Source organism: Schistocerca serialis, chromosome 7, assembly GCF_023864345.2.
Source record: "Schistocerca serialis cubense isolate TAMUIC-IGC-003099 chromosome 7, iqSchSeri2.2, whole genome shotgun sequence".
Taxonomy (NCBI): Eukaryota; Metazoa; Arthropoda; class Insecta; order Orthoptera; family Acrididae; genus Schistocerca; species Schistocerca serialis.
In genome coordinates, this window is record NC_064644.1 from 598,536,032 (window position 1) to 598,559,586 (window position 23,555).

A 23,555-nucleotide genomic window follows, 5' to 3' on the forward strand; every position below is an offset into this window, starting at 1 on the left:
TTGACGCTTACAATAGAAGACAATAACATCACTTTCAATATTTTTCGAAAAGAAACGTATACTGACCAAATCGTGCCTGCTTCCTCTTTTCATCCACAGTCTCAAAAAATGGCCTTTTTTCACTCTGCCGTCCACCGAGCCACCTCCATACCACTTTCAACACAAAAGTTTAATGAGGAGATTAATTTACTTAAAACCACAGCAGTCAATAATGAATATACGCCTAACATAGTGGACGATATTGTAAAAAAGAAAACTGCAAGAACTACCACGCTCAACACCTCACGCGCTGAAATTAACCCCAAAAAAACGTTTTTCTAGTCCTTTCGTAGGACCCGTTTCCTATCAGATTCAGCGCATGCTTCGCAACAAATACAACTGTAATGTTGCCTTCTCTACTAATAATAATCTAAAGAGAAATTTCATTCATAATTTGAAATCCATTCGCTCCCCTACAGAAAGTTCTGGCGTTTATAAGATCATCTGCGATACCTGCTCCTCCTATTATATAGGGCAAACTGGACGTGCTTTCACCGTCAGATATAAAGAACATCTTTTGAGAAAGAACGGCACCAGTCCCCTAAATTCATCCTTTGCCGATCATCTCTTAATTACTGGACACGTGCCTAAAGCCATAGGTGATAACAACATTCTGCATACCGAAACGAAGGGGCGTAGGTTAGATGTCTTAGAGGAATTGGAGATTTTCAAACATCTCACTCGTCATGATGGCCTCATTCTCAACGAACAGCTGCAGCTGCGAAATAAAAACTTTTTTGGCTGTATAAAGCCATTGCTTGATCTTTGATTCAGATTTCCTCATGCAGTTTACCGAAATGTTGTTTTCCTGTCACATGTTTGCTGTTTTATTGTATGTCATAACTAATGTTTTTACGTTACAAAATGTATCTCTATTTAAAGCAGATAAATATGTAACTTCATCCTGTTATTATTAATGCTTACGTTATGCCTGAATCAGCTGCATCACAATTTCATGTGTCTAATTTTGAATGTACAGTAGCCTAGTTGTTTCTGCGGCTACTAGATGGCGCTCGTAGCAACACCATGTTTACTTGCCCACACTTTCTAAAGTGGGCACCTCAGTCTTGTTGCAACCCTTGTCCACAGTACGAGCAGCCCTTAGCGGCTCGCCATCTGACAAGTGTTCATGACGTCGCCTTTCCGGCTGAGATCTTTTTTAATATGTGACTTGTAAGTACTGCATCTTTTCGAGTCAGTACAAACTTTAATTTTATTAATGTGCTATGTACCTAATGTTTTAGTACAGTTAGTCTAATTCTGAAGACGACGCTCATAGGAGCGTCGAAACCAGGTCAATTTTGACTTAATATTTGTGACCGAGGGCTTATTTTTTATAATATAATTCTGACACTGTCACTGAACCTTAGCAGCTATGTTCAAAGATATACTAAAAAAAGTTTTTCATCACCACGGTTTCGATAGTTCAGGAACCTGTACTGAAAATTGGAATAGAAATCAACATAAACATCCTTTCCGCCCTTTTTATTGCTCATGAAAATCACATATCGCATGTTGTATAACCATACAACAAGACCTTCAGAGATGGTGGTCCAGATTGCTGTACACACCAGTACCTCTAATACCCAGTAGCACGTCCTTTTGCATTGATGCATGCCTGTATTCGTCGTGGCATACTATCCACAACTTCATCAAGGCGCTCCTCAACGAAGATTTATGTAGATCTGTCAGAGTGGTTGGTCGGTCACGTCGTCCACAAACAGTCCCTTTCACTCTATCCCAGGCATGTTCCATAGGGTTCATGTCTGGAGAACATGCTGGCCACTCTAGTCGAGCGATGTCGTTACCCTGAAGGAATCAATTCACAAGATGTGCACGATGGGGACGCGAATCATCGTCCATGAAGACGAATGCCTCTCTAATATGCTGCCGATTTATGGTTGCACTATAGGACGGAGGATGGTATTCACGTATCTTACAGCCATCACGGTGCCTCCCATGACCACCAGCGGCGTACGTCGGTCCCACATAATGCCACCCCAAAACAGCAGGGAACCTCCACCTTGCTGCACTCGCTGGACGGGTTGCCTCCAAACATGTCTCCGACGATTGTCTGTTTGAAGTCATATGCGACACTCATCGGTGAAGAGAACGTGATGACAATCCTGAGCGGTCCATTCGGCATGTTGTTGGGCCCATCTGTACCGCGCTACATGGTGTCGTGGTTGCAAAGATGGACCTCGCCATAGACGTCGGGAGTGAATTTGCGAATCATGCAGCCTATTGCGCACAGTTTGAGTTGTAAAACGACGTCCTGTGGCTGCGCGAAAAGTATTATTCAACATGGTGGCGTTGCTGTCAGGGTCCCTCCGAGCCATAATCTGTAGGTAGCGGTCATCCACTGCAGTAGTAGCCCTTGGGCGGCCTGAGCGAGGCACGTCATTGACAGTTCCTGTCTTTCTGTATCTCCTCCATGTCCGAACAAAATCGCTTTGGTTCACTCCTGGACACTTCCCTTGTTGAAAGCCTTTCCTGGCACAAAGTCACAATGCGGACGCGATCGAACCGCGGTGTTGACCGTCTAGGCATGGTTGAACTACAGACAACGCGAGCCGTGTACCTCCTTCCTGGTGGAATGACTGGAACTGATCAGCTGTCTGACACCCCCGTCTAACAGGCGCTGCTCATGCATGGTTGTTTACGTGAGGGTTTAGTGACATCTCTGAACAGTCAAAGGGACTATGTCTGTGATACAATATCGACAGTCAACGTCTATCTTCAGGAGTTCTGGGAACCGGGGTGATATATAATATATATATGCGCTGATGCTTCTGTACAAACTTACTTACTTAATTATATATTTATATAATATATTTATGTAAGCGTCAGTGCCTGAGGCCTGGTCGCACTTAGCTTTCTTTTTATTTTCATATTTTGTTCAGAAGGAATTAAATATATTTAAATATCGATCGGTATTCTGTTATTATTAAGAGTCTTATACATCAAGAAAAGACGTGCCAATTGAGAATTTAAAGTTCAATGTTTGAATTTCTTACAAATTCAAAGAGTATTAGAGGATATTTGTGTGGTGCACTCCATTGGTACTGGAACCTGGAACCTTCGCCTTTTTCGGGTAAGTGGTCCGCCAACAGAGATATCTTTCCCTCCCCACTACTTTCTCTCGATCTGTTTCTTCGTAGTTATGTCGTCAATCGTTCTTTGCTGATGTAGCATGACAACTTTCCAATTCTCTCGATGAGAACTCTACTCAGTTTTGTATAACAGAGGGTGGCGGGTCCCCGACCAAACACGGCGACATATCGTGCCGACGCTTGCCAAGCACGACTCACTGCCCGTTCTCATAGCAGCACTTACGGAAGTACCTAAACTCCTGCCTTGGAAACTCATATCCTTTCTTCCACGAGTACTATCCCCATCCCCGCAAGGAATGCAGCAGAACCGCTGTGAAGCTTGGAAGATGGGAGATGAGGCACTGCCGGAAGTAAAGCTATGACGGCGGCTCGGCAATCGCGCTTGGACTGCTCAGTCGATAGAGCGCTTGCCCGCAGAAGGCAGAGGTCGCATGGTCGAATCCCGGCCTGGCCCATAGTATTAGTCTGTCAGGAAGCTTCAATAAATTGTTCTTTTTTAGCAAAACGATGCCTCACGCTGGGCAGTTTGGTACCGCATTTGTCCATTGCCCACTCATCATTTGGCTATGAAATTTCATACAAAAATGATTTCTGTAATGTACAGGGAATCTTTGTTTTCACTCAACTCAATCATTTGAACAAAAATTGTAGCACTAACACTGGCTTGATACTTTTTCTAAGTGCTGAGCGTGTCGCAGTTACAACAGTTCAAAGTAATGCACTGTCGGATCGTGTTTAAGTCGCTTCTGGTGCTCTACATAAGCGAAAAGACAGATTATGTACTGTTACAAACTCCTGCCGAAAATGTGATCCGTTTTAAGTTTCTGCCTTGCCATGGACTCTCTTTTCACGTCCCAACTTAGCCTCGGCAGAAATTTAGGATTTCATTTTGTACCTGACACAGTGGTCAAGAAAATACACGGCCAACTGAACAGGAGATGGGCCCCATTCGTGGCACCAGGGGCTCCGAAATGTCCACCTGTTACTAGTGTATTTGGAAGGCAGTGAAGCAGCGCCTCTGCGTGGCTTCGATTGAGCAAGTCCGTGGTATGTTTCCGGTGGTATGTAGCACAACATGTCGACCCACAGATCACATAGTTCCCGTAAATTACAGATAGGTTGTCTTTAAACTCCAGTACCATGGGGCGTGGTGACTAGGGGAATATCTCCGGCGCGACATACTCACAAGGGTTAGGCCTTGGCAGGTCGCTTGTGTAAAACCTAAAATCTAGGACTCTGTGATATTTTGGTTCAACACCCAACCGTTTTTGAGAAAAACTGGTCTAAAGTTCATGACGCGCCATCGATATATAACTGAAAATTGAGCATATTTCATCAGCGTATATGACGTCCGCAAACGAATATTTTCTTATAAATCGAGGAAAGAAACTTCGTTGACTGCCTCTTTGTACGAAAACAACGCTGAGTAATAGTGCTGCGAGTACGCGCATTAATCTCACGGTGTCGCATGACGTAGAAAAACGAACACTTGCCGCTGTTGATGCTTTACACATTGTAACACATTCGCACATGAAACGTGTGGAATATTGTTACCTAAGGTTTCCCTGTGATTAAAAGCAACTAATGGTTAATTTGTTCCTCAGGGTATACAAGAAGTCAATCGTTTAATTAACTCAGTAAGAAATGCTTACGTCAATGGCTCTAGTTCCCATAAATTGACAAATTAAATTTACAAAACATATCTTGATAACATTTTAAAACCATAAAAAGTTTTTTTCTGAGACAACAAGTTTTGTCTGACACTGGCTTACTGAGGTGGACAAACTAAGAGTGTTATGTATGATAGCATGCTTATAAATGAGGACAATCAACCGACTTGTACGGCACAGGTAATACCGCCGAACTGCACAGCTGTGGGCTAACCATATTACGTTTATTTTTATCGCCAAGTTAAAAGTTTCATTACCAGTTTTCAAAACTGCAATCTGCTTTTGTGAAATCTTGCGGGATTTGCACAACATGATACGGAATTTGGGGTGGACATCACTGAAACGAAGGCGTTTCTCGTTGCTGCGGGATCTTCTCACCAAATTTCAATCACCTACTTTCTCGTCCGAATGCAAAAATATTGACCTACGAAGGTGAAACGATCGTCATAAAAAAATAAAGGAAGTCAGAGCTCGCACGGAAAGACGTAAGTGTTTGCCTTTTTTGCCCGTGCTGTTCCAGAGTGGAATAACAGATAATTAATGCAAAGCTGGTTCGATGAAACCTCTGCCAGGTTCTTAAGTGTGATTTGCAGAGTTTCTATGTAGATGTAGATGTGAACCGTGCAGATACAATAACAATTCGCAGCATAATTCAGATTCAACTTTCAGCATCTATTTTTCAGGCACTGGTACCGTGTCCACTGCAAGAGTCAAAAATTAATTCCCAAAAAAGAAAGATTTTTAAATATAAATCAAGTCTATTTCCTGCCGATTCATCGAAAGGAACAATGTAATTGCGCGAATATTGCATTTATTACATGTCCTTGATGCTGCGAGTGTATTTGTTTCGAATGTTTTAACGGCAATCTAATAGCTCGAAAGAAATGAAGGATATTTAACAAAGTGAGTGAAAGAATAACTGCAAAGCTACCAGGATTAGATTTTTAGTTCTTTTCTAATCCAAATGGTTTAGGAAATTTATTTGCCTACTTTGTCATTATTGCTTATTGATTTACTTACCTATTTAACACTCCTATCCCTACCAATTTCGAAATGAAAAAAATATAGAAAGAAAATGAACACACTAGGGAATCGAACAGAGGTTCTCTGCTCCCCAGCCAAATACTTTGGTCACTATGTCAACGGCGCCTTCGCTGCACAGCGTGTACCTTATGACTACATGAGTAACAGTTAAAAAAGTTTCCTTCCTTAATTTCTAGGAAAATATACATTTGCGGACCACACACATAATGATGAAAGATGTTCAATTTTAAGTTATCCACCGATCTCGACAATTTTGAATGGATTGTGCTTCATGAACTTTAAGGGTGGGGCAGGGAGTGGGGAGGTGTTGAACTAAATATCCTAGAGTCTTTAATTTTAGGTTGTGCACAAGCGACCTGCCAATATGAGACGAATCGGTTGGCCGTATCTGAGGCCTTCCTTTTAGTGGCTCCTCCCACGATGCAAGCCAACACCAAGTGAGTTGCAGAGTTAACTGTCTACTAGATATTCTCTAAGACTTTACACCACACAAATAAACGAAGTGTTCGGTAAGTTCAGTTACGGTTCTTGACTTCGTGCAACTGGTAAAGTAACTAGTTCTTTTATTGATGTACCGGTTTTGAATCTGACGAAAGGCATTGTTGTCAGCATTTTTTCCAGCACTACGTTGTTTCATTTGCGATGTCATTGCTGACGCGAGCGGACACAGTCGCAGTCTTGAGGAGCGATCTGTGGCGTGCGTGTGGGTGCTCGAACGTCCACAGACGGGGCAAAAAATGACAGAGGTAGTGAGTGCGTTTACAGATTGCATTTTACAAGGGCCCACCTCGTGCAGCAGCCCTGAATGATTAGGAGCAACATTGTTTTCCGTTAGGCAGTCTCAAGGACTGGCTGCGTAGTGGACGTAAGAAAACGCAAAAGAGCATCTGGACCAAGTAGCTCAGTCAAAGAGGCGTGACGACGCTAAAAAAGATTTGAAAACGTATGGATTTAGATTGTTATTTGTGAATGAATTAGCTGACAAGTACATGGAGTGGTGAGCTGTATTCTGCTGTGCCTTGTTGGCACTCTTTCTAAATTCAGCTTCTGGCTGAAGAGTGTTATTTTCTGGTGAATGTCCAGTACATCGCAGTTCACATGGAGGAACGTGGTTGTCTAGTGAAGGAAAATTCCTCATTAGATGTAAGAGCTGATGTTAACAATGTGCGTCGGGATGTCGTCACGATACCATTATATGGAGTTTTTTTTTTTTTTTTTTTAAGCATACGTGAATGGAAATTCTTATTTGTACACGTTGCAAAAGTGATGAATACCTGAGCTCGAAGACATAGAATCGTGGATCATGTATGGTTGCAGCAGGACGGAGCTCCAACATATTTTGCTATTCAGTTGCGTGCGTTCCTTGATGATCATTTTCGAAGGCTATCGACTGCGAGTGTTTCAGCAACGTCTCCAGCCCCATTGAAACGGCCACCACGCATTCCAGATCTTACCATGTCTGACAAGCCGGTATCGTCCATAATCAAATTCCATGTGGCTCAACATGTATGAGACTAATGATTAATATCTCAAAAGTGTTGAGGAAGCCTTCCGAAACATAGCTCCTTGTACGTCAACGAGAACACAGACACGCTTAGGTCCCTGTCAGAGGCATGATGGTGCACACACACAGTTTTTATGTGTAATTACTTCACTTGAAAGTTCCTTTTATAATTGTCAACTACCAATTTTTTATGTTTTATGCCTCTGCTAACTTGTAAGCAGTTTTGCTACGATAACCCATGCCCACTAGCGATGCAGTCAATCTGTCTTAACGACGCTCTTTGGTGAGCAGTAATGTTCGACCAGTACGATAGAAATGCAGACATGGTTTGTATTTGAATCGGGAACAAAAGGCTGCGTTCTACTGTGTTCTGTGGTGTGTGTGGGTGCTCTGAGACACATCGTAGAGAGAGAGAGAAATTGGTTTGTGGTTACAACATGAGTCTGTATACAGGGTGGTCCATTGATCGTGACAGGGACAAATATCTCACGAGATAAGCGTCAAACGAAAGAACTACAAACAACAAAACTTGCCTAGCTTGAAGGGGGAAACCAGATGGCGCTATGGTTGGCCCGCTAGATGGCGCTGCCATAGGTCAAACGGATATCAACTCCGTTTTTTAAAATAGGAGCCCAAATTTTTATTACACATTCGTGTACTACGTAGAGAAATATGAATGTTTTAGTTGGACCACTTTTTTCGCTTTGTGATAGATCGCGCTGTAATAGTCACAAACATACAAGTACGTGCTATCACGTAACATTCCGCCAGTGCGGACGGTATTTGCTTCGTGATACAGTACCCGTGTTCAAATGGACCGTTTACCAATTGCGGAAAAGGTCGATATCGTGTTGATGTATGGCTATTGTGATCAAAATGCCCAACGGGCGTGTGCTATGCACGCTGTTCGGTACCCTGGACGACATCATCCAAGTGTCCGGACCGTTCGCCGGATAATTACGTTATTTAAGGAAACGGGAAGCGTTCAGCCACATGTGAAACGTCAACCACAACCTGCAACAAATGATGATGCTCAAGTAGGTGTTTTAGCTGCTGTCGCAGCTATTCCGCACATCAGTAGCAGACAAATTGCGCGAGATTCGGGAATCTCAGAAACGTCGGTGTTGAGAATGCTACATCAACATCGATTGCACCCGTATCAGATTTCTATGCACCAGGAATTGCATGGCGGCGACTTTGAACGTCGTGTACAGTTCTGCCACTGGGCACAAGAGAAATTACTGGACGATGACAGATTTTTTGCACGCGTTCTATTTAGCGACGAAGCGTCATTCACCAACAGCGGTAACGTAAAGCGGCATAATATGCACTATTGGGCAACGGAAAATCCACGATTGCTGCGACAGGTGGAACATCGGCGACCTTGGCGGGTTAATGTATGGGGCAGCATTATGGCAGGAAGGATAATTGGCCCCCATTTTATCGATGGCTATCTAAATGGTTAATGTATGCTGATTTCCTACTTAATGTTCTACCGATGTTACTGAAAGATGTTTCACTGCATGACAGAATGGCGATGTACTTCTAACATGATGGATGTCCGGCACATAGCTCGCGTGCGGTTGAAGCGGTATTGAATAGCATATTTCATGACAGGTAGATTGGTCGTCTAAGCACGATACCATGGACCGCACGTTCACCGGATCCGACGTCCCCGGATTTCTTTCTGTGGGGAAAGTTGAAGGATATTTGCTATCGCGATCCGACAACGCCTGCCAACAAGCGTCAGCTCATTGTCAATGCATGTGTGAACATTACGGAAGGCGAACTACTCGCTGTTGAGAGGAATGTCGTTACACGTATTGTCAAATGCATTGAGGTTGACGGACATCATTTTGAGAGTTTATTGCATTAATGTGGTATTTACAGGTATTCACGCTGTAACAGCATGCGTTCTCAGAAATGATAAGTTCACAAAGGTACATGTATCACATTCGAACAACCGAAATAAAATGTTCGAACGTACCTACGTTCTGTATTTTAATTTCAAAAACCTACCTGTTACCAACTGTTCGCCTAAAATTGTGAGCCATATGTTTGTGACTATTACAGTGCCATCTATCACAAAGCGAAAAAAGTGGTCCAACTAAAACATTCATATTTATTTTCGTACTACACTAATATGTAATAAAAATGGTGTTCCTATTTTTAAAAACGCAGTTGATTGATATCCGTTTGACCAATGGCAGCGCCATCTAGCGGGTCAGCCATAGCGCCATCTAGTTTCCCCCTTCTAGCTAGACGAGTTTCATTCTTTGTAGTTTTTTCGTTTGATGCTTATTTCGTGAGATATTTGGCCCGGTCACTATCAACGGACCACCCTGTATAAAATTTTATAGTGAGAATTGGGATCTGTATTTTGTTGCTACAAGCGACGAGTAATAAGGCAACAGCTGCTGCAATGCGCTGCTTGGCGTGCCGTACTCATGCAAGGTATTCACGTCTGGATTGATTGTGAGTCAATATGAGTGATATTTCGATTAATGTGACCCATAATTCGAATTCCCCATGCTAAGTATTTGATTCGTAGGTGAGCCATATGAAGGGTGCTGTAAATTCCCTCACAAACTTCTAAGACTTGCAAAGGGGACCGAGTAGACAATATTTTGAACTGGAACCCATGTCCGGAAACGCGCTACAGCCGTTACAAAACGTGTTTGCTAGGTAGGTATGCAACAAGTTAGTCACGGTGAGGGCGCTTACGTCGGATCGGCGAATGTCACTTGACGTCTGTCCTACCTCTCTATAGCTGGTTCGAGCCTCATTCACGTGTCTGTGAGTGTCAGAGCAACATAGTTGAGTACACGTTTGCGAAGTGCACGCAAATCGAAGAGCTGCTCGTCGTCTTTATCAAGACCATTCTCCCCAAGGTCCGACTCCGTCGCATATCCTTTTCGACACAGTTACGCAACGGCTTCGAGAAAGGGTAGCCTGACAGTCAGTAGATGTGACTGTGATTCTCCAAGGAGGCGCACACCCGAATTGGCCCTACTGCATCACACTGAAGAGAACCGATAAAGAGCACACGAGCAATTGTGCGTGCAGTGGATGCCACATCGAAGATTCCTTGTAGTGGATACGAATACTAACCCTCCTTCGAAAGGGACAAAAACAATTAACTGTAAACAACAGTGTTTGCGAAAACTGGTTAAGTTTCATTTTTTTTTCTTTGGTTATTAATGGCTTGAATTATAAAACAAATGATATACTGGGTCACGCCTAAAAAGTTACTTGTAAAAGTGGTTGTGTTACCAACATGTTTTCAAATGACTGTACGTTTGTGGAAATTAGTTCCAATTCAAAATATTATCTGCTCAATTTCCTCTACAAGTCCTGTAAGTCTGTAATGGGAATTTTAGTGTATCCTGTAGATCTGTTCTTCAGTCATACGATTTGTACTATTTTTGTCGGTTACATCGACCACATGACATCTGTACCACAGCAAGACAAACATTCCACCCCTACACGCTTCATGTAAAATGACTATGCGTTGAGTTGTACTAATCAAATATCGATATATGATCTTTCGAATTTTATTCATGCACCTTCCTGTCACATAATCGAGAGCATTAGCATAATGTTCCTTTTCAAAAACCCATGTGGTCATGGACTTCAAAATTATTCTGTAATGGGGATCATATTGCGTTCATTTGCATTCATCAAGAGTGTTTATTCCGTGAGAAATGATTTCCGTGTTTTTCACGCAGTTAATCAGCATAAGATTGCTAGCAATATTTTTTGTACGATTCGTGCAGGTTCCAGAAGGTGAGCTTAAGTCGAGATCTTCGACCAAATGACGGATAAATTTGATTATAGCATTTTTAAATTATTCAATATTTTCATTTCCTTTGCAGAAAAGCGTTTAATTTATAATTACAGGCCAAGGATGTTCACTGTAGATGTTTTGCCTGTAAATTGGAGCACATGAAACATTTCGTAAGTTAAGTAAGAAGTTGATTGTCGGAAACTCCATCATTACAGTTAAATTTAACAGTCTTTAAGCTCAAATTAACAGTTGCGCGAAGTAAGTGGTAGCTGTGCTAATTTATTCTTGAAGTGTAGTCAAATCACGTACAATAGTACTTTCATGGGCCAATAGTCACAGATAAAAAGGGCAATTTTCTGTAGTTACTCTATATGCACTCAGATCTGTAACCAAACACGGGACACATTTCACGCTGTGCAGTATACTATTTTGACCTAGTGGTGCTGGAACTTCTCTCACGCACTGTGTACTCGTATTCATAGACTTTCCTCTTCTTTCTTGTGCTCAGGGTGAGTGGTTGGATGTTGACCAGCCACTGCTGCAGACAAATTGTGGTGGACTAGGAGCCATTCCAGATCAGAACATTTTACCATAGAAGACTTATGGTATTTCAGAGAGTTTTTGGGTAATTGGGGCAGAAGCTGTCAGAGACATGCTGCACTGACAACATGCTCATCGTCACTCATTCTCGGTGTACAGGAGTTTAAGCGCAGTCACAGTTCAACTCCTCTACAGAAACTCATAACGTGCGGTGATGATTCTGTATGATGATTCTGTACCTGAAGATGGTCTGAAAGACCTAAACGGGTTGTTAAACAAAATCACTACAACTGTTCGTGTGTCTACACGTTAAGAGTTTCATACAGAACTTGTCAGCTATGCACGCGCGATTGATGCAAATACACTCCTGGAAATTGAAATAAGAACACCGTGAATTCATTGTCCCAGGAAGGGGAAACTTTATTGACACATTCCTGGGGTCAGATACATCACATGATCACACTGACAGAACCACAGGCACATAGACACAGGCAACAGAGCATGCACAATGTCGGCACTAGTACAGTGTATATCCACCTTTCGCAGCAATGCAGGCTGCTATTCTCCCATGGAGACAATCGTAGAGATGCTGGATGTAATCCTATGGAACGGCTTGCCATGCCATTTCCAACTGGCGTCTCAGCTGGACCAGCGTTCGTGCTGGACGTGCAGACCGCGTGAGACGACGCTTCATCCAGTCCCAAACATGCTCAATGGGGGACAGATCCGGAGATCTTGCTGGCCAGGGTAGTTGACTTACACCTTCTAGAGCACGTTGGGTGGCACGGGATACATGCGGACGTGCATTGTCCTGTTGGAACAGCAAGTTCCCTTGCCGGTCTAGGAATGGTAGAACGATGGGTTCGATGACGGTTTGGATGTACCGTGCACTATTCAGTGTCCCCTCGACGATCACCAGTGGTGTACGGCCAGTGTAGGAGATCGCTCCCCACACCATGATGCCGGGTGTTGGCCCTGTGTGCCTCGGTCGTATGCAGTCCTGATTGTGGCGCTCACCTGCACGGCGCCAAACACGCATACGACCATCATTGGCACCAAGGCAGAAGCGACTCTCATCGCTGAAGACGACACGTCTCCATTCGTCCCTCCATTCACGCCTGTCGCGACACCACTGGAGGCGGGCTGCACGATGTTGGGGCGTGAGCGGAAGACGGCCTAACGGTGTGCGGGACCGTAGCCCAGCTTCATGGAGACGGTTGCGAATGGTCCTCGCCGATACCCCAGGAGCAACAGTGTCCCTAATTTGCTGGGAAGTGGCGGTGCGGTCCCCTACGGCACTGCGTAGGATCCTACGGTCTTGGCGTGCATCCGTGCGTCGCTGCGGTCCGGTCCCAGGGCGACGGGCACGTGCACCTTCCGCCGACCACTGGCGACAACATCGATGTACTGTGGAGACCTCACGCCCCACGTGTTGAGCAATTCGGCGGTACGTCCACCCGGCCTCCCGCATGCCCACTATACGCCCTCGCTCAAAGTCCGTCAACTGCACATACGGTTCACGTCCACGCTGTCGCGGCATGCTACCAGTGTTAAAGACTGCGATGGAGCTCCGTATGCCACGGCAAACTGGCTGACACTGACGGCGGCGGTGCACAAATGCTGCGCAGCTAGCGCCATTCGACGACCAACACCGCGGTTCCTGGTGTGTCCGCTGTGCCGTGCGTGTGATCATTGCTTGTACAGCCCTCTCGCAGTGTCCGGAGCAAGTATGGTGGGTCTGACACACCGGTGTCAATGTGTTCTTTTTTCCATTTCCAGGAGTGTATTTCGTAATGGCACAAGCAGTCGGAGGTCGTAACCGGTCCTAACCATCAGAACATAATGGGAAGGTCAAATGTCTTTCAGAGCGCTAATTTAGATTTTACATTGTTGGTTGATACTGTTTTTGGAGGAAGTACATGTATGACAGTAGCAATACTAGCTGGTCTTCGTGCAGACTGAAGGTCTAGAAGCCTTTCCAGGATATAACGTTCTGGCACGCCTGACATGTACTATTCCAGATAGTACTGTTCTACTGAACAAAACAGTATGTGGGTTAATATTAGTACATACACCAGTTACACCGACAAGTGAAGCGTACACACAATGCGTTTGTTAAGCATTTTCGAGTAACGGACTACCAGTCTCTCCGTACTCCATTCGGGTTACGTCATTTTCTTTGTCTGTTTTCTTTCCGGCCTCCAACGGAACACTTGTTTTTTTTTATTATTATTGCATTTAAGTAGGTACTGTAACCGTGCCAAAGTGAAGCCCTCTCGAGAACTGCTGCGCGCACGCTACCTTTGTGAGATCAAAGCCAGAAGATAAAAACCAATGAAGGTGAATATAAACTATATATTTTTCTGGTGCAAAGTTGTAGAGAGTCTGCTGCAGTATTTAAGCCGAGATGAACAGAAAGGCACATGAAAGATAGAGAGCTAAATTTCTCGTAAAATTAAAGCTGAAATAGCACAAGAAACTAGATGGAAGTGGTGTGAGATGAGCGCACAATTTTCAGACGAGTTACCTTCAACATTATCCTGTTTCAAGTGATAGCTGTTTAACTTACCAGAGGCTGGATTCCGTTGGCGAGCAGCTCGTTGATGAGGTTGTTGTAGTAGTCGATACCAGCCTGGTTGATGACGTCCACGTCCCCAGTGGGCAGGACGCGCGACCAGGATATCGAGAAGCGGTACACGTTCGCCTGTTCGTTGCATCGCAATGCGTAAATAACGAGTGAGAGCAACATCGTAAAACGTTGCGGTGGGTTATAATTAAAATGCAGCTACTCGCGGAGCTCCTGCGTGCGCTGTAATTATCGTATGGCTGCGAAATTCGATAAATCTCCTAAAGCGTTAATGCTGAACTGAATTACGCTGGAAAAAATTTGTTCCAATTTTTGCAACCAGGTGCAGATCTGACGCTGTACACTACTTGTATGACGGTATGACATCCACCCTGTCATTTAAGAAGCCATAACGTGAGTGAACAGTATGTCGTCTAGAAGAGAGACCGTGCACTGTTAGTGAAACTGTTTTTTGTGAATGGCAGCAATTACTGTCCTGCATTGAGATAGTCTTGCCGACAGAAAGGTCTGAGGGGAGCCCAAATGTCATTAAACAATTCAAATTCGAAAACACGGCTGAGGTTGGCGTGGCACCTGGCAGAGGAAGCCGTCCTATCCTGGCGGCAGTTATTGACGAGGTTGCTGTTGCTGTAACTGACCACGCAGCACGTGCCCCGAGTTGTGCCAGGGGTCGTGAAACGTCACGAGAATTGTCTATCCCATGGTCAACAGTACCGGAAGTATTACAGTCTGTATTAACGCTGGTGCCAGTACAAGATCCAGATGGTACAGCACTTGAAACCTCATGAGCTGCAGCAACTTCTGAATTTGCTCTTCGGTTTCTGTCACGTATAGAAGTTGATGACATGTTGCCGGGTAATATTCTATAGAGTGACGAGAAACATTTGAACTACAGGATATAGTGAATACACAGAACTGCCGAATTTCGAGTTCTGTCAAACCGCGTTTTAAGCATGAAGAGTCATTGCACTCACCGTATGTGACTGTGTGGTGTGGATTTACAAGCACCCTCATTTTGGGTCCGTTGTTCTTCGAAGAGGATACACCCAGGGCGCCTGCCAGGAGTATTGTGACGTCTGCACGTTTCTGGAACTCGTTGTACAGCATGTGACCCCTGCTTTGGAAGAGCGCAGCCGTATGGAAATCACTGATTTCACGCAAGATGGGGCAACACCTCCTGTAGTTCGCCCAGTGAAAGATCTGCTTGATGCAACCTTCCACAAACGCGTTATATCGAGAGGTTTTCCAGATGACTCGTCTGCAAGATCACCTGGTTTGAATTCATGTCACTCTTGGCTCTGGGTATACGTAAAAGAACACGTTTACCAGGGACACATTCGGTCTCTACCTTGTCTGAAAGCCAGTATACAGGAACACGTAGCTCAGAATCCACCGGAACTGCTGCGAGCAACTATTGATCACATCGTTTTAAGGATGCAACATTTCGTCGACGTCTTCCGTACTCATACTGAACACATTATGTAAGCGGCGGTTAATAATAAAATCAACATTATGCATTTCCACTTGTCTGATCTTTTCTGCCCACATCGCATTCCAAACCCATTGCATACGGAAAACTTTCTATACGTTCTTTTTTGAGTTCACTTCTCCAGATTTGCACCTAGCGGCCAAAACTGGTACTACTCTCTTTCTCGCGTAAATCGGTTCTCCATTAAAGCATTAGCATGCCTACCAAGTTTCGCTGCCATACGATAATTACAGCCCATAATCGACCTCTGTGAACAGCTGCACTTTACTTATAACCACCTAGTCATTTGTTGATTTCATTGAAGTTCCTACGACTTAATCAGTTATAGATCTAACTTGCTACTCATTATTATAAATCCAAGAAAAATTGACACTACCCAAGCACATCATTCTGAATGGTTTTTTATTGTTTCTCGTAACCTAATTAGCATACTTATCGGCAGGTTGAAAGGAAAATTGGAAAATTCAGTTGATACAGACTTCAGAATCATTATTGTTATCGTATGGCACTACGGAGCATACACAGGCAGAAACATAACTTATTTACAGATTATTGTTTAATTCTCAGCACTCATTCTCACTATCAGACCACCTTCAGTAGTATGGAGTAGGCAGTTTTTCACAAAATGTCCTACATAGCCTGTTCCTCTACATCACAACCTTCGTCGTTGGGTTCTGAATTGTGAGAGCGTTCAGGTTGGATGTTCTCTTCTCAGTGACATCGAAAACTTGTGTGACCCAAAGATCAAACGAAGCTGGCTTTCATGACTTCAGGCGTGTAGTTGGTGGATTCTGGAAGGCGCTACTTGTAACTGAGTTCTTATGGGACTCCAAGAAATTGCTTCCTAACAACTGAGATAAAATGGAGCTTTATTAGATAGATCAGGCAACCACTGAATTGGACTAGATCTGACATTTACACAGTCAGATGGCAGTGTGCTCACCAATGTCTAACAATGAGAGGAGAGCTTCTGTAAAGTTTGGAAGGTAGGAGACGAGATACTGGCAGAAGTAAAGCTGTGAGTACCGGGCGTGAGTCATGCTTCGGTATCTCAGATGGTAGAGCATTTGCCCGCGAAAAGCAAAGGTGCCGAGTTCGAGTCTCGGTCGGACACACAGTTTTAATCTGCCAGGAAGTTTCATATCAGCGCACACTCCGCTGCAGAGTGAAAATCTCATTCTGGAAACATCCCCCAGGCTGTGGCTAAGCCATGTCTCCGCAATATCCTTTCTTTCAGGAGTGCTAGTTCTGCAAGTTTCGCAGGAGAGCTTCTGTAAAGTTTGGAAGGTAGGAGACGAGATACTGGCAGAAGTAAAGCTGTGAGTACCGGGCGTGAGTCGTGCTTCGGTAGCTCAGATGGTAGAGCACTTGCCCGCGAAAGGCAAAGGTCCCGAGTTCGAGTCTCGGTCGGGCACACAGTTTTAATCTGCCAGGAAGTTTCATATCAGCGCACACTCCGCTGCAGAGTGAAAATCTCATTCTGGAATGAAGATCTGAGACAAAATTCGCTCACCAATACCAGTTGTGGGCCTACAACATAGACCAGTCATCATCCGGTAAGATACGAAATTCCATTTGCCACCTCACTCCGGCTACTTCGATGGAAATTTCAACGCGCAGACTGAGACCAATCAAAGGAGATAGTTGATGACACCGTACAATGGCTCTCGTAAATGCCTGCCAATTAATGTGTGGATATTTTTAAATCTAACTCCAGAAAGTTCGTGCCATATGGATATCGACTTCTGTACAAAGCTGTATGGACGCAAGAATGCAACGAACTTTACACGCACTATCAACAATGACACAGTGATGGTTGTAATGAAGGCTGTCGTTTTATACAGAAAACACAAGTACCAAAAGACCACAGATGGAGTGAATTATACGAATTGCACTCGCAATGCCTTGTAAGCCTTAAAAGGAAAGTTGATATAAATTCACGTATACCAAGAAGAAACGTACACCTAAATTCTAATGCAGTTGCTGCCGTTTCAGAAGCTAAACTGGATGAGGAACATAAAGAAACTTACTGCAAAGCAATAGAACTTCTGAGGGCTGTATGTACGTCCTCAGTTGTTGCTGAAGGTATCACACGATATGATTTTCTTTAGGTTGTCTCAGTACGTATTTTGAAGTCCCACGTGAAATGTTATTCCATATCTAAAGCGGGTACGTCCTGCAGAATAGATATTTCTATACTTCAGTCTCGTTGTCGACTTTTCTTTTAGTTTTTCATTGCTACTTCGATATAAAGGTTGAACAATAGAACAACAGAGGAGGAAGACCATATCGTTATCTTTAATCCGAGCAGTCCTCTCTTAGTCTTCCATTCTTATCATTCCCTCATGTTTACCATCAACAATAGTGGAGAAAGGCCATATCGCTATCTTTAATCTTATTATTCCCTCATTTTTCCCATATATGCTGTGTTTGAGCCGTGTATCCCAACAATGTATATCTATTTCTCTGAAAAAGTCAAACATATAGCCCTTTCACCTTGTTTGGACACAGGTAGTCAAAGTTCTTTACAACTCTGAATCTAAAACTGGATCCCCATGTCCTCGACGTCGACACGCATTTCTTCTGCTATCAAATCATCGGGCGTCGACTCACTCCTCCGTGTTCAACAGTGGAATTCCGTTTGCACTCTTTTTGATGCATTTGCATTTACTTTTTGCGAAAGCTAGTTTGACTTTTCTATGTGCTGAAACACTCCTTCAAGCGTTTCCTATTACATTTCTTCAAATTTATACTGCGCCCGCTTCGCTTTAAGTACCTTTCACTGCCTATTGATTTCATTACTGAGTACTTTGCAGGCCGGTGTGGCCGAGCGGTTCTAGGCGCTACAGTCTGGAACCGCGCGACCGCTACGGTCGCAGGTTCGAATCCTGCCTCGGGCATTGATGTGTGTGATGTCGTTAGGTTTAAGTAGTTCTAAGTTCTAGGGGACTGATGACCTCAGAAGTTAAGTCCCATAGTGCTCAGAGCCAATTGAACTGAGTATATTGCCGTATGCCTTCCATTTCCTAAAGAATTTCATATTTCCTCTCTTCGCCTATCAGACGAAATACTTTTTTTACCCACAGTTTCTTCGCAGTTACCTCTTACGCCGTATTTGATGTCCAGCTTCCGTGATTACCCATTTTGAGTTGCCCATTCGGCCTCCAATGAACTACCAGCTATAACACTGATTACTGCCCTATTTATAACGTCAAAGAATTTCAGAAGGTAAATCATCATTTCTCAATACTTCAGCGTTCCGTTATTTTACTCCTCGATTCTTCGTGACAAGTTACTTAAATTCACTATTCTCCTTGCTAAATTTGCTCGGAGTCTATGACAGCGGCTGGATTCGTTTTGCAGCCTAGTATCTGATTTCGAAATCTCTGTCTTACTAGTTGGTATCTTGCCGTGACGCCTGGCCTTTCTCAAGTATACCATCACCCTTTGGAAAGTTTAATAGTGTATTTGCTATTACCAACTGAAATTCTTTGTAGATTTGAATCGTCTTTCTCCTCTTTCATTGCTAATGCCGAGTTCGTATTCTCCTGTATCTATGTCGTCCATTTCTTCCGCTTCTATAGCTTTCCAAACTACCACGGTTTCAGATTTTATTTCCGTTTGGATAACGAATTCCCCGTTAAGTTCCCTCATGTACTCTCTTTGCTTCTTTATGGTCTGCTTTCCGCTTGTGACAACGCCATGTGTACCGGAATTATCTTTCCGAGGGAGTTAATCGCATCTTATATTTAGCTGATCAAGATTTCAGTCTTCTGTAATGGTAAAATAATATAAATGTTTATTGCTTCCCTGAACTCTTTTTACCAAATCGCAGTTGTCTTTTGCAGAAAGTGACTGAAGAATTAAATTGAATGCCCTCACTCCTATTTTAATACCTAAATATTCAGACATTTCGCCACTGAGGCACCTTAGTAGATGACTACTGTTTGTGAATCTTTTCTGTAGTTAATAGTATAGAAAAGATTCAAAAAGAAGAAGATATACGTGGATGATTTTGTAGTAACTGCTAACAGAAATACATAAAGGAGATAGCAATAAAAGAAATAAGACATTCCCACATTAAAATGGGATGAACTGATTTCTAATTTCAGAGAACTGTGACTACTTTAATGAATAATACTGAAGAGAAATTAGTGAAAAAGAACGTTTTGAAGTCACAGGAATAAATTACACTTTTAACAAAGGTGAAGAGAATGCTACTAGGAGAAAATAAAATAATCCATCGCCAAATGGAAATTTAGGAGTGTGTTGGATGCGGGAATAAACTTGCAGTGCAAGTTATTGAAAAATCAAACTGAGTGGAATTCCGAAGAAACAGATTAACAGAGACGATAACAAAGAAATAAAAGTACAACGAATAGTGTCTCATAAAGCAGTATATGCATTACCGGAACAGCGAAAAGTAGGGATGATTAAATAAGAACCTTGCTAGCCAATATAGGGTTTGGCAAACAAGAAGACAAGTAGCAGAAACTCTCGCCATGTGTGGGAGGCTTGCCATGAAGGGCAACAAAACGGGTCGTAGAATATCGTCAACGTATCGTTGCGCTGTAAGGGTGTCGTGGATGACACCCAAAGGGAAAGAAATGGCACCCGAGAACATCGCTCCCGATTGTCGGGCTGTATGGCGGGTGACCTGTCCGAGGCGCTCAAAAATGGCTCTGAACATTATAGGACTTAACATCTGAGGTCATTCAGTGATGAGCCCCGACAACCAGGAGTGTTGGAGTGGGGTGCCATTTCTTTTCATAGCGGAATCTCTCTGATTGTCATCCGCTGCACCCTCACAGCACAGCGTACGTCGACGATATTCTACGGTCCATTTTGTGGCCTTCCATGGGACGGCATCCTGCCCTAAATTTCAGCAAGATATCGCACGCCCGTACAAGGCTACATCCATGCCCGAGGCAGGATTCGAACCTGCGACCGTAGCGGTCGCGCGGTTCCAGACTGTAGCGCCTAGAACCGCTCGGCCACACCGGCCTGCAAAGTACTCAGTAATGAAATCAATAGGCAGTGAAAGGTACTTAAAGCGAAGCGGGCGCAGTATAAATTTGAAGAAATGTAATAGGAAACGCTCGAAGGAGTGTTTCAGCACTTAGAAAAGTCAAACTAGCTTTCGCAAAAAGTAAATGCAAATGCATCAAAAAGAGTGCAAACGGAATTCCACTGTTGAACACGGAGGAGTGAGTCGACGCCCGATGATTTGATAGCAGAAGAAATGCGTGTCGACGTCGAGGACATGGGGATCCAGTTTTAGATTCAGAGTTGTAAAGAACTCTACTGCTTGCCATGGGGCTTGCCAAGATCACCGAATCTCTTCCCAATTGAGATCATTTGGAGCATTATGGCCAGTGCCTTCCAGCCAACTTGGGATTTTGACGATCTAACGTGCAGTTTCGACAGAATTTGGCACGATATCCATCAGGATGACATCCACCAGCTCTGTCAATCAATGCCAAGCCGAATAACTGCTTGCTTAAGGGTCAGAGGAGGACCAACGCGTTTTTGACTTGCTCAATTTGTAAAGCTATTTCTGTTGAATAAATCATCCGGTTTTTCTGAAATTGTAATAATTTGTTTTTCGTAATTTTTTTCTATTTCCATCTTTCCCTTAGTTGCTTTAAATTCGTGGAGGTATGTACCGTCTATGCAACTAATTGAACAAACTGCCTTCCTTTGTTTTTCTTTAAATGTAAATCACCTCTATCAATTTCCGTCCCATTCGGATACATCCTTAGTGGTGCGTCTGTTTTTGGCCTAGAGTGTATAAAGGGATACATGTGCATCGGGCGACTATAGTCGAACAAATCGTTCCCAAATACACCAGATCGAGTTCACTATCAATATGTTCGGAACACAGCACTGTGTAGAAGTGAAAGAGTAACAGTGTGGAAGCTCGATATTGGAATGTGGTACTGCTGAAAGTAAAGATGGACGGATAATCGAAAGAATAAAAGAAGGCAGGCGACGTAAGGAATCTGTTGTATGCTCGTAATATAAAGTGAAACTTGGTTCAGCGGGTTGCTTCTGCTAAAGATGATCCTAAGGAATCACAGAAACTGTGTGATAATAATAATAATAATAAAAGTCGTGGGATACCTTCTGAGCTATGGAATTAAATCCGACAACGCAGTTAGCATAACACGATGAACTGAGTGTATACGTTTCCTGGTGTCAGATACAGTATATTTGTGAAAACGAGCAATTTGGGCAGGATAGTAATAAATTGACGAGCACATTAAACTACTTTAAGGCCTCTAGAGAACTAACCTGTGTTTTCTATCAGTTTGTACGCGATATTAATTTAGTAGTTCAGTTAACAAGTACAACGCGCTTGACTAACGTAATCTGCTGATGTGAAGGTGTGCGTATTTTTTATGTTTAGTCTAACAGCTGTGAAGCTTTTGTTGCAGAAACTACGTTACATTTGCCCGAAACTATCATTTTCATTTATTTCCGAGCATTACGTAGTGAGTCCTACGATGTACATAATATTTGTCCGGGGTGTGAAAAACTGCTCAGTACGAAACCCAACGTAAGTCCACGCGAAATCTCAGTCTTCCTTGGTGAACGAAATCTACCAGTTTTAACATTATATTTCGCAAATCACTATTCAGTCCCAAAAGCGCACAAGTGAACACAGACATAATACGATGGTTGGTCAGATCTTTGGATCCCTTCGATAAAAATGGTTGTCTACTTATTTGATATTTTCTGTTTACATTGTGTACAAAACTGTCGATATTCTCTATGTAAGTGATTTGTTAATTACGAACTGAAATTCATGTCAACGTATTTGTAAAAGATGGAAACTGTATGCTAAAGACCCATTTCACTTTACGATCTCGAATGTTAGCGGAACTCACGAACTGCATGTCTCATTTTGGGAGATATACTCACGTTTATGTCCTTGAGCATCTGCACGTCCTCCTTGTACTTGTGGTACGAGTCACAGGCGACATCCCCCGTCATCCCCTGTGTGTATTCCGGGTAGTAATGGAACAAGTGGTCCTGGATGCTTTCACCCTTACCTAGAGAAACATACAAAGCACACTTCTGAAACCTGCAGAAGGCAGCCAGGTCGTTATCACTTATAATGAACTTAATATGGTGGAGTCCCTATTGTGTCTTAGGCCTCTTAATTGAACTCTGGGATCGCTTGTGTTGTTTGCTACTGCTGCAGGACGCATCTTACTCACCATCTTCGTCCCAGCCTCCTTCTATCTGATAGGCAGCCGAGGCTGCACCCAATAAGAACCCGTCTGGGAATCTGTTAGTGGCGCTCTGTGCTGAACCGGTGGTCAACACCGCCGACACAGCGATCACGAGAGCCAACATTGCTCCTTGCTAGTCACCGTATGCGACTTGCTGACAAGTATATATTCCTTGCCCGTAATTTATTCTTATAAGCACTTTGGGCAGAAAAACCCCCTACCCACTGTTATCTGTTGTCGTGGGAATATTCGAAAGAGAAGAGAGATTAATCAGACGATTTCCAAGTACCTAGACATTGGTGCAGCTGCGAGAGACAGGAAGACGTTATCAATATAGATGCTATGACGATGCGTATTTGGAGGAGTAGCCATTCCTGTGTAGTAGCCATTTCCTGCTTACTTTCTCAAAGTCATTTGGATAAGCCCACAAATAATGTTCATTTATGGTCATCTTGTAAGAGACAAGAAGCTGTTATCAGCGTAGATGGAGTTTATTTGCACGAAGTTGTTCCTCTGGAGTAGCCATTTCCTGTTTACTTTCTGA

General features: G+C 43.4%; 1 protein-coding gene across 1 annotated transcript in view; it reads right to left on the reverse strand.

The window, feature by feature from the left end:
* The window catches only part of LOC126413280 (myrosinase 1-like), a 69,491-nt gene extending 46,356 nt beyond the window's left edge, over positions 1 to 23,135 (reverse strand). Inside the window, exons 1-3 of the mRNA XM_050083181.1 lie at positions 22,997 to 23,135; positions 22,698 to 22,828; positions 14,267 to 14,401 (exon numbers count right to left, since the gene is read on the reverse strand). Of these exons, the coding sequence (XP_049939138.1) occupies positions 14,267 to 14,401; positions 22,698 to 22,828; positions 22,997 to 23,135 (405 nt within the window). The remainder of the gene's footprint in view (positions 1 to 14,266; positions 14,402 to 22,697; positions 22,829 to 22,996) is intronic.
* Between the last annotated feature and the right edge of the window lie 420 nt (positions 23,136 to 23,555).